Here is a 12492-nt window from a genome sequence, read left to right as displayed (position 1 = left end):
TCGAACTGGGATATTATGGTACCTATACAGTTTTAATGCCTACCACTATAATAGTTTCATGCTTAAAAATATCTCTCATGTTGAGAAAATCGGCTGCGTATGATATCCACCATGCATATAATTATTGTGTAGAAGGAATTGTAGAAATGAAACAAAAAATATGCAAATTTTATTTTATTCATCTCTCGACAATAAACTTGACATCCTTTCAGCTTTTGGCTAATAGATAGATAAATGTACTTTACGATACAAAAAACGTATAAATGTACTTTAAGATACAAAAAAAAATACCACATGCTGCTTAAAATATCTGTCATATATATTTGGAAAAATGTGCGCAAAACAAGTATAGTATGCGACAGGTTGAGATGGCAATCGGGGGGACACCCCGTACACCCGACGCCGGCGACTTCGCGTGGTTTTTTAAAAATCCTGTGGGAACTCTTTGATTTTCTGGGATAAAAAGTAGCCAATCTTACTCTCCGCCCTTTCAACTATATCTATGCCAAATATCAAGTCGATTGGTTGCTTAGTTAGGGCGTGAAGGAAGGACAAACAAACAAATTTTCACTTTTATAATATTAGTATAGATGACAGGTACCGCAGCAGGCTATGGTTAGAACTTTATTACAAAACAGATTGTAAACAAATGTGTTTTAATCTTAAACTAGATCACAACTTGGGTCAATTCACAGCAGTCTGGGGTACAATGTCATAACTCATAACTTGGTTACAGGGTAACTTACATGATTAAATTATAACACAGCCAGCTGTTCATATACAGAGTGTTTCATTTATTTGGAACTTCGACCGCGTTTTTTAAAACCTCATTGAACTCTTTGATTTTCCGGGATAGTACCAAATTTCATCAAAATCGGTTAAACTGTTGGGTCATGAAAAACTAGCAGACAGACACACACTTTTGCTTTTATAATATTAATATTTGGAACTATATTATTTTAAGATAGAGAATTCTTCAATCAAAAGATTTCTTTAACTCTTGATTTGAGAATTTGAATCGAGGTGAAAATTCGCAACTACTGGAATTCTATTCTACTGACAGTTCAACTTCTATTCTAAAGTTACCCACATTGACGGCATTCTCTTTAGTTGGTTTTCTTCATACTATCCTAAATAAAGTATTAAACAAAACGTTGCCGCACGTCCTACAAAATAAGACAGACAACACACAAGACAACTCGCCGTCATCAGCTAAGACTTTTTGTCGTGTCGCTAGTTTGATATTTTTACCGTTGCCATTCTGAAAATTAGTAGGCCTAGCACAAACAGTGTAACGATTGCAATAAACTCTAATTGGCTGAAATCGTAATCGCAATAATAACATAAGTCAGTCAATTAAAAAATATATATATATTATTAGAATTGCGATTGTCGAAATGCCAGCCACACCTTCCGTGCTAACCCGCTAGATTTACTGTGTTTATCTTTAAACCGAATCACAATAATTATTTTATGATTTTAAAAACAAAATCAATACAATGCGTCATCAAAAATGTATGGTACTATGTTATAATAAATGCAATATTTTTGAGATTCAACATATAGAAACCAGCATTGATTTTGTATTAATTTCACAAAAATAATCACAGTTACTGATATAGTATACAAGCGATAGATTCTTTACCAATGGATTTTAAAAAATCAACATAATTTTAATATTATTATGGGGTTTCCTTTTAACTGTATGGTAACACAGAAGTATCGCATATTATGTTTTTTTAAACTTTTTTCAAAGAAACATAACTAGTTACAGTCTATATGCATAAAAATATTAATAAATGTTTCTTATGCATTTCTATATCATTCATCTATTGCGATGAAACTGTAGATTTGTTGTTGGGACTTGTGGGAAGGTTCTGACATAGTACCATCAACATACAATAGGTGGCGTTCGAATCGTTCATACAAAGACATGTTGCAACACTAGTAGAGAATAAAAATTGTTTTCTGTTTTGCGAAAGGTTTTATAAATATTTATAGATATACGAGAACTATTTACCAGCCTAGCCACCTTTAGCTGCTATACTCAACATACCAAATATAAGGAAAATTGATTTTTAACACAAAAGATCTTAAATCATTCCAAAAAAAAAAAAAAATTACTAGTATGTCAATAGGGTGGATCCACACCTGCGCACGCGCACGTACCCTACACACAATGCGCATCGAACACATATGGGCATTGGACGTATCACTGTGTCTGTGAGCGCGTGCATGTTCTTACGATGCTCTATGTGCGTGCATGATTCGTGCGTGCGCGCAAGTGTGGATATGCCGTTAAAGATTTCATAATGCAAAATATTATTTATTTTCATATAAACATAAATATCTACTTTATTAATAAATTATACACGAAAGGAATAGTCCGAATAATAGATAACAAAATATTTTCAGAATCTACAGTGAAACCTCTAATTTAATCAATTTTCCTTATATCTGTGCAGAGTATACTTTGTTACTACAATGCCATTTAGCTTAGTCAACTTATAAACTAATAAAAAAACTACAGGCTCCATCACACTCATCCCAATTTGACAATAAGGGCTTCTACACACTGAAGACTTTTTGTCTTTTCGACCACCAGTCTTACAGAATTGAAGTGAGTCCCTAGTGTATTCTAATACACATGTTCAGGCCACGACCTGACTGCTTTCAGCGACGAAAACAAATAAATTATGGATACGTATAAAGCAGCAAACTCTGCGACGAAACTATTAGGTCGAAACCATACTTTTAAAGTCATGTTAAAAGTATGATTCCGGCTTTGTTGACGCCCCGCGTCTTTTATCACATCGCCAAAAGTCGTGGCCCTCGAGTTCACACGCGAAGGAAGCATCTTGCTACGGACATTCAAATATTGACCCTATCCAATTCTAAAAGAGTTGTAATTAGTACAGTACTATCTACTACTACTAATTTTATAAGTTACGCCGATGTACCTGCGCAGAAATCTTATTTTTGATTGGCGCGAAAATTTCTCAGCCTCGTCCGTCCGCTATTGGTTGGTACCTATGCGGTTTGTTTTGTACACGCGAATTGGGATGATGCCTATGTTAAAAATAAATAATTTGTTAGCATTGATTAAATAGAGGATCTTTTAAAATTCGTAAAATCCACACCCGCTGCTAGTTTTAAGTTTGCTAACCATTTTAAATTATCGATTTAACTAAAAAAAGTACGTCAAATTGCGTTAAATGTTTATGACGTCACATCTATGTATTTGATATGCTCCCTTACTAAGCGAGCATTTTGATAAAAAGTTGCTGATTTGACTAGTACACATCATCCCTATTTTATGAGCGAGATAGCACGAGTCTGCTTCACAAGTACTGTAGGTGAGTAAAGTACATCTTCATCCTACATCGACCTTTAGAAGAAGATAGCAGTTTTGTAGAGCACTGTCTCGTGTCGTTGAGACCGACAAAATGTTATATAGGTATGAGTCCCAGAGACAACGCTCTACAAAGCCGAAAAGTCATTCTAAAGACCGATGTACATTACTTTCGGCCCAGCACTGTAGGTTTAAACAACAAAGGCCAGTATTTAAATATACGCAGAAAGACGCCTCACTACATTAGCACTTTCTCACTTTTCACACAACCCACTACACTATTTAGTCACTTTTTTTACAAATCACATTTTTGGTCACACTTTGGGCACACTTGGTCATTGACGATGACCAGAGGTCACAGGTCACTTCTCACAGCAGGGTGAGGTCATGTTGAACTGGTAAATGTTCGCACACACATTTTGCATGGCATCCTCGTTATCATAGGGCGGACACACCTTGATCCTTCTCTCTCGTTTGTCTGTGTACATCTCTATGACGCCCCATTGGCGTAAAAGTCGCAGGCAGTTTCGTATCGCGTCTGTTGATACCGCTTCACCTGAAAGACATATTTTTTATTTAAATACTAGATCACCGTCATCCACAGAGAATTCAACCTCAAGAGTTAGCATATTTACAAGGTTTTGCATGAAAAAAAAAATCGTAACTTGTTTGCGGGGGACAGGGGAGAATGCTTTGTTGTGATTGGTGGACTCAAAAGTCACGTAATCAAGACCATGTGCGGAATGAGGGTACCGAACGGACGTGGTCGGACTTTTATACTAAGGGCAGTTTAGTAACTAAACTGTACGTAAAACGTTGCAGTAGCGACAGCAACGCGACAGTTCATTTGCTGTCTCTCTTCTTCTTCTTATTTTGCTTTGTGGCTATTGCTCTCTCTCTAGCTGCTGTTACGTGTGACGTTTGACAGCAATGATCGCGAGATTTACGCCTGTCGCGAGATATGTAATCTTCGCGCGGCTATTAGGCGTCTACTAGTTGATGGTCTCTTATCTCTATTACTTACCATAAAGCATTCTGTTCTGCGCGAAGCTCTCCAGTAGCGAGTCTAACGCGGCGCCCACCACCTCTTTCTGTGTGGCGTCGCGGACGCAGCGGCACGTGGCCGCGTAGCCTTCCAGCAGCGGCCTGATCGTCTGCACTAGCCGACGACTGGAAACAATAAACCAAGAAAAAATTAATGCAAGAAAACCTTTTTTGACGCTGGCACGGCTATATAATGGACGCGCTTCATGCTTGTGGCAAACAACCAGCACTAGCAAGCGTGTGGACGGGTGTTTGCGTATGCTTTCCACCGCTTGCCGTTCGATCCGATTGGCTGCAAGCCATAGCCAACTTTTGGCAGACTTCACACGCCTTTGTGAACATTATAGAGTACTCAGGCTTGCAGGTTTCCTCACGTTTTCATTCACCGGTCAACGTAAAAATGAACTGTACGTACCGTTCCGCAAGCGCTTCTGGGCTTTTAGATATTTTGTATTTGATGAGACGAGTCGGGTCAGGCCGAAATTCGTCTTCCTCGTCGTCGTCCTCGTCGAAGTTTTTGGCGAACCGTCGCGACCAGCGCTGCTCCTCCAAAGCATCTGGGGGCTGGAAAAGAATTCATTTTAAATTATGTACTTGAAAATTAGGAGGTTCTCAATAATTCGACATTTATCGTCAACCGATAGACGTCCACTGTTGGACATAGATTTCTTGTAGGGACTTCCACACGCCACAGTCTTGCGCCGCCTAAATCCAGCAGTCCGCCTAGTGGGGGGGTCTTCCAACGCTGCGCTTTCCATGTATGTTTGTGTTTAAATTCGCAATTTTGTCAATTCAAGCTCAACCGATTTTGAAGCAGTTTTTAGTGATATGTAGCCATTTTCACAAACTCATATACATCATTACCATTTTATAGGATTCACTCCATTTGGTTTACTTTTGCCCCTCAGTCACGGAGTAATCTATTAAACAAGTATCAGTGAGTTTAACTAAATCACAAGTGTGTCAGTGAGCTTTTGTCAGTGAATTCAACTTGATGACTTTTATGATGAATGTGATTGATAAATGATTAAGTTCACTAACTTAATGTATGTGAACTTGTGTGTTAGAGATTATAACTTAATCACCTGTGTGTTAGGGATTATAACTTAATCACCTGTGTGTTAGGGATTATAACTTAATCACCTGTGTGTTAGGGATTATAACTTAATCACCTGTGTGTTAGGAATTTTAACTTATTCAACTGTGTGTTAAGGAGTTTATTTTAATCACCTTTGTATCAGAGAGTATGTCCTGGGCGATAAGTTCTTCTAGAGCTTCCTGAAGGCGTTCTTCTATCCTGGTGCAAGGCGCACACAGTATGAACTCTTGGCTGAGGATCTCACTGAGTTGCAGGGCTGCCTCCATTAGTTCCGAGTGTCTGACTGTGTTTTCATCCGAGTTTTGTTTGAATACTATGCTTTCTAGCGCTGTCGCTGTAACGGATATAATATTTTTGTCAATAACACAGGTAGTAGGTAGTACAGTAGTTTAAGTGCCTCAAATTGCTAATGCGCGTGGCCGCCATTTTAGTGACGTCAGCACTAGACTGCAGTTTCGAGCTGATAGTATATTTTTACTTAAATATACCATCAGCTCCATCGAAATGACGTCAAAAACGTCATTTCGATGTTAAAGAGACATAGTTCCAGCGCAATAGCAATTTGCGGGACTTATAGTAGAAATCATTTTCTTCAAAGAAGTTTATTCTTTGAAGAGAATGATTTTTTACTACTACTGTGCTACCTTCTACGAATACCTGTACACTAACCACGGAAAGAAGTTACTATAGGGCACTCGATGTTACGTAATCCCATACCAGTGATAGAGGCAAAAACCTCATTGCGCGTTAACCCTTTTGAGTCACCAAATCACAAATATGTTTTCAAATCCATTCGAAATTCAATTCGAAAACAAAGTTGCGTTTGTGATTGGTTGGTGAATGGTGGCTCATAATGGTTAACGCTTACTGATGATTTTGTCTCTATCACTTGTATGGGATTATGTAACAGAGCCCTATAGAGTGCGACAAGGCTCTCTTGGCACTTCCATGACATTGACAGGGGGCGCTGTTGGAGAACAAAAACTTAGAATATTCAAACAAGAACATAAGGGACACTTGACGGCAACGTTAGTTCCAATTTTCGTCACGCGCCAAGATAGCCTTATCGTTCTGTATCTTAGGTTTAGCCTTAGGTCTTGTAGTTTCCAGCTCACTCACCCACTATGGCGGGCGCGGCGTAGTGCGCGACGAGCGCGTTGGCGTAATACGACAGCTCTAAAGCTGCCGGTACTGATGCGTGAGCTCGTACAGTTCTGTTGGCGCCGCTGCCCTCCACTCGCACCAGAGAGTTGCCCAGCATCTCCAACTGAAACCATCAAAATAATAATAATTAAATGAAAATAATATTAATATTAAGAACAATTCTGACTCACTATAGTCAATGACTGACTCATCAACGCTCAGTCCAAACACTCCAAGGGTTTACTGAAAACTGAAATTGTGCACAGACGTTACCTTTCCAATTTCCGATGTACGAATAAGCCCAGATTGCTCGCAATTCCCACGGGATAGGGCAGAGTATGTATAATAATAAACTAATGATTTTAAGCTTGTTTCGTGGTTTAACGACATATTTTTATGTATAAAAAAAAAAAAAAAAGATTCCGACGAATTGAGAACCTCCTCCTTTTTTTGAAGTCGGTTAAAAAGCGAAAAGAACAAGAAAGAGGGTAGTTCGCTACTGCCCTTGACAGCTCGAACTTCATCTCTCGCAGCACCGCAGTCCCGTCGTGACCACGACCCGTGCAATTGGGTTGAAATATCGACAAATAAAAACAAAAATTAATCGTGGTATGTACCCGTTTTATACATAAAAAAAATATAATAATAAAGTATAATAACTAGGCAGATTAGTAAATATAAATTCATCTGACACTCACAGCTCGCTTGGTGACGAGATGGTCATCGCCCGTGTAGCCCAGATCCCGGCCGGCCAGCTTCAGAGCCTTGCCGCGCGCGGACACGCTGGCCTGCAGCTGCGACAGGGTGCAGCCGCGGCGCTGCTCGGTCAGCAGCACGTACGATACCACGTTGGTGCACATCAGGGCCGTTGATTGGGCTGCGTCTGTACAGGAATCACTTAATTAAAGCACAATGCCAGGTCCTGACCTACCAATTTACAGACAATATAAATCCCGACTAATATGTGTGTGTGTATGTTTGTTACTGCTTCACGCAAAAACTACTGGACGGATTTGGCTAAAATTTGGAATGGAGATAGACTATAGGTACCCTGGATTAGCACATAGGCTACTTTTTATCCCGGAAAATTAACGAGTTCCCACGGGATTTTGGAAAACTTAAATCCACGCGGACGAAGTCGCGGGCAGCAGCTAGTTAATGATAATTATCCTAGTATTAAATAACCACTTAAAAATTAAAAATAGTGATTTTAAACTTGCAGATGTTTTTATTAGTTTCACAAATCATAGGTAAATTTGCATATAACCTAGAATCATTATGTGACTTAATCTTAGAATTAATGAAAAACCGCAAGTTCTAGAGGTGTTCAATCCTATGTTTAGTTATCAGTGATGAAACAGCAACAAAATGCTGCATAAAGCATACGTGTAAACGACTTTTATATAATAAAATGAGTTACGGTTCTATAGAAATTCTGTCATTGTCCTTTACAGTAAGCGGCCGAAAGTAATGTACATCGGCCCTTAGAATGACATTTCGGCTTTGTAGAGCGTTGTCTCTTATCACTCACACCTATATAACGTTTTGTCGGTCTCAACGACAGGGACAACACTCTACAAATCTGCTATCTAAAGGTCGATGTACATTACTTTCGGCCGCGTACTGTATTTGCTTGTTCCGTACTACCATTGACTTATACATTACTTCGTATGGACAGGGCTATTGAACAAACAAAATGGCACCGATTCAGTGGTGCTTTAGCACCAATGCAACCTCAGTGACGTCTGGATTTCAAACGGGTCGTTCATTAGTATCTAAGAGGTGACGCTGATTTATTTGGTTCCAAAAACGTGAAAATTTTTGTTCTCTTGGGCATATCTTGTCATTTATGTCTATGCGTACTACGAATAACAATGTCTAAGGAAATGTAAATGAAGCTCAATCTCAGTATAAATATATAGAGCAAACGTACCATAAACAAGATGTCTGCCGATGGCCTCCACCATCATCTTATGGTCAGTGCTGACGTCATCCCCGAACAAGCTGCTGTGACTGTGGTTGTATAAGATCTGCCTGTCTAGGTTCACGGCTAGGTTGTTGTTAGGTGGCGTCAAGGCCCTCTCTATCGGTGCTTTCAAGTAATTGTACTTTTGAAATGAGGTCACTAATTCCTGTAAAGAGATTTTTTTTTATATTTGCCTATTCACGCCTTGGTGGTGAACGTAACAAAATACGAGGGTGTCAGACTCAGTTAAAATTATTTCACAAAATTTTAAGCAAACAGCAGAAGCATCCATCTTTTTCTGTGGTGGTGGTAGGTTATATTTTCCTATTATGGAAAAAAAATTGGGGACCAAAACAAGCATTAAAGTCTGCTTGAGCATATTTGATTGGGCGATAAGGCTGGTTGAACTCCACTTGTATACTGCCATATGTGTTTTTAGGGTCCTCCATATTCTCCTCAAGGCCGACCAGAACGTCTCCATCTGTTTGGGCATGTTTGTGTGAGGACATACCTTGAGTGATATAGGCTGGTTGAAGTCCACTCGTATGCTGCCGTGGTTGGTGTTCAGGGTCCTCCATATCCCCCTCAAGGCAGACCAGAACGTCTCCATCTGTTTGGGCATGCCCAATTGTTCTCGCACAAAGTTCCCGTCCACCAGGCGATCATAGTTCAGAGTTACAGGCACCAACAGAGCATCGTCTATTGTACCGTCGTTGTATGCGTCCATTATAACGGAGAGAATACCCGCTGTTAGGAAAATTTATATGTTAAAAATTAAAATATATGCCCTTATAAGTTTGTCGTTAAACTGAGATGGCATAGACATATACAAGTACGCTGGAAAAGGGTTGCCATACAAAATTTACATTTTGTGCCGAATCGAAGCGCCCCACCAAGAGTACCGGAAATAGGGATGATGACTACTAGTCAAATCAGTGACTTTATCAAACGTCAAAATGCTCGCTTGGTAAGGGAGTTTGTATGAAATATGTGCTTAGATGTAACGTCATAAACGTTTGACGTAATTTGACGTACTTTTTTAGTTAAGTCGATAATTTAAAATGGTTAGCAAACTTGAAACCAACCGTTAAGCGGGCGTGAATTTAACGAATTTTGGAAGACCCTCCATTTAGTGATTCCTAAGAAATTATGACATAGGCATCATCCCAATTAAAATTGACACTTTGTCAAACTGTCTTCATGTTGAAACTATGTTGACAGATGTCTCATCACTAACATTTAGTTCCGAGTACGCTCATATGACGCTCACGCTGCTTTCAGCACCAAAATCAATTTACTTCAATAACAGCCTCAATAGCTCAACGGGTAAAGGAGTGGACTGAAAACCGAAAGGTCGATGGTACAAATCCCGCCCGTTGCACTATTGTCGTACCTACTCCTAGCACAAGTTTAACGCTTAGTTGGAGAGGAAAGGGGAATATTAGTCATTTAACATGGCTAATATTCTTTATGAAAAAAATAACAGGTCGGCAATTGCAAGTCTAGCATACTTGTATTAATAGAGGTCAGTGAGAAGAGATATTAAGTTGACATACCTCGAATATATCCTTTTCGAGTACGCATTAAACAAATCTTACATCAGATGATAAAATACAATATTACTTGAGATAAATGTTTCAAGATTCAATAAGTCATGATGATATTGTGTACTTACCTTTAGGTAATTGCGGTTTTCCCGTCCTAGTGCGTCCCCCTTCGATAAAGAACTCCAGATTGTTATTTGCTGCCAAACTGTTCAGGATGTATGCCCTGCAATAAAACCATTGACATATTTTAACCATGTTTATTTAATGACTATAGTCGACGCATTTTAAACTGAGGCTTCGGGTCATAAATCATATTTATCTGTCTGTTTCGCTCGCACTTACCGGTCTTATGGAGAGGTGTGTATGTGTGTACTTGTGTAGTGATGTGCGTAAGAATTGTAGACGTGCATATCGACAACGGGTTTGGTACGATCGATATGCTAAAGTATGTTAAGTATTAATAGGAAATAGATGATGCCCGCGACTTCGTCCGCGTGGATTTAGGTTTTTAAAAATCCCATAGGAACTCTTTGATTTTTCGGGATAAAAAGTATTCTATGTCCTTCCCCGGGATACAAGCTATCTCTGTACCGAATTTAGTCAAAATCGGTTGAACGAATGGGCCGTGAAAGGTTAGCAGACAGACAGACAGACACACTTTCGCATTTATAATATTAGTATGGATAATTTTTCGCTATCTGAATTTTTTATGTTTATAGAAAAACGACAACCCTTAATCGTAACGACCAATCAGGAGTCAGAGTGCTAATGAAGGTCACGTTGACCCATCGACCCCGCGTGTACAGGTAGCTAAGTATCGATAGCGGGTTGCATTGCGTGCACATTCCTACTGTCATTGACATTTATTGTCCGACGACTCCGTTTAAAATGCGTCAACTCTCAGAATAAGGACTGTTAGAAGTAGCCCTATTGTGACACTTACTGTTCGAGCGAGATAGCTAAATGCATTTAAGCTCTTGTTAGAACGTGACAAAATGATTATGCTTTGTCCTTATCACCGTGGCCACTTTTTTTTGTTTGTCAAAATGTATTTGTACGTGAGTATTTGACAAACAACGTGAAGTGTAGAAGGAATGACATTTCACAAGTAAGAAAATCTGCATGAGCGAGAGGGACTGAGGGGGCCACGCTAGTTGCATATCTGGACATATCTGTGCGTCGACTAAAGCAACCCGCAACTTCGTCCGCGTGGACTACACCAGTTTCAAACCCCTCTTTTAACCCCTTACGGCGATTACGCACTGCACTTAAGTTTTATTTTAATTTTTGACATTTTACTATTATAATTTAAAAAAATAAAGTTGTGACTAAGTATTTAATGTGATTAATTTTATCAAAACTATGTACAAGTTGTTAGGTATATCAAAACATATTGCATACTAACAGGGAGACTTTGGCTGTACCTTTTTGTTTTTGTAACATATCCACTGTGGCCGATTCTCTTGTACACAGTTTCTTAACTAAATTAAATTAACAGCTGCGCGATTGCGGGAGAATGACAGCAATGACATACAATGTCACGATCGCAATCACCTCTGATTGGTTGACGCTCGCTCACTATTGGCTACAATGCATTGTTGCAACAAGAATAGCACAAATTCAGCCAATCAGAACAATTGAGATTGTAATAATGATTGATGCAGGTTTTAGAAAATCGTTCTACAGGTCTAAATCTAGTGCTATCCTTTTCCGCAAGCAACATGAAAGGGACAGCAATAGATTAAGACGTGCCACTTTAGTTTCGAGATTATGTAAAACGGAATTAGCCACAATGTTTACCCATATTCGCAATAAAGAAATTTGAATTTGAATAGCTGTCATGAGAATGTAGCCTTAAAATCTGTTGACAAACCTCCCGTTTAAGTCAGATGCGTTAAATTTAAACCAAAATAGTAACCATTTGAGTCCAGTAAGAATGAAATATCATACCTAAGAGCAGATTTATAAATAGGATCTCCGTGATATTCCGAGCCGTCCACTCGACGTCTGATGAAGAAAGCACCACAGCCGCGTAAAAACCATCTGTAACAGACAATAAGACAATCAAAACGTCAGAAATACACTAAACGCCAAAAAGCTGGACCAAATTAATGTTTTTAAACCTCCATAGAAATTTAAGGAAATGCGCGGGACTGCAAATACTTTTATACACGGCATAAAATCTTTAAAAAGAGCAACCGCCGAATTTCTAGAAAAGGCATTCCGAACCAGTGTAGGACTAGGTAGATGCAATTGATGATTCAAAAGTACTTGTAAAATTTTATGTGAATAAAAAAAATCTATTCAATTCTAGGTGGACAGACGATATCAAACGAGCTGC

General features: G+C 39.1%; 1 protein-coding gene across 3 annotated transcripts in view; it reads right to left on the bottom strand.

The window, feature by feature from the left end:
* Positions 1–159: 159 nt before the first annotated feature.
* Positions 160–12492, bottom strand: part of mino (glycerol-3-phosphate acyltransferase mino) — a 77892-nt gene continuing 65559 nt past the window's right edge. For all 3 annotated transcript variants that reach the window (XM_069506850.1, XM_069506848.1, XM_069506847.1), the window contains 10 exons: positions 12102–12194; positions 10280–10374; positions 9116–9351; positions 8572–8770; positions 7337–7521; positions 6615–6762; positions 5627–5829; positions 4812–4960; positions 4377–4522; positions 160–3908 (listed from right to left, as the gene is read on the bottom strand). In XM_069506850.1, coding sequence (XP_069362951.1) covers positions 3715–3908; positions 4377–4522; positions 4812–4960; positions 5627–5829; positions 6615–6762; positions 7337–7521; positions 8572–8770; positions 9116–9351; positions 10280–10374; positions 12102–12194 — 1648 coding nt within the window. In that variant the 3' untranslated portion in view covers positions 160–3714. The remainder of the gene's footprint in view (positions 3909–4376; positions 4523–4811; positions 4961–5626; positions 5830–6614; positions 6763–7336; positions 7522–8571; positions 8771–9115; positions 9352–10279; positions 10375–12101; positions 12195–12492) is intronic.

Source organism: Maniola hyperantus, chromosome 24, assembly GCF_902806685.2.
Source record: "Maniola hyperantus chromosome 24, iAphHyp1.2, whole genome shotgun sequence".
Classification (NCBI taxonomy): Eukaryota; Metazoa; Arthropoda; class Insecta; order Lepidoptera; family Nymphalidae; genus Maniola; species Maniola hyperantus.
This window is presented reverse-complemented; position numbering and strand designations above follow the sequence as displayed.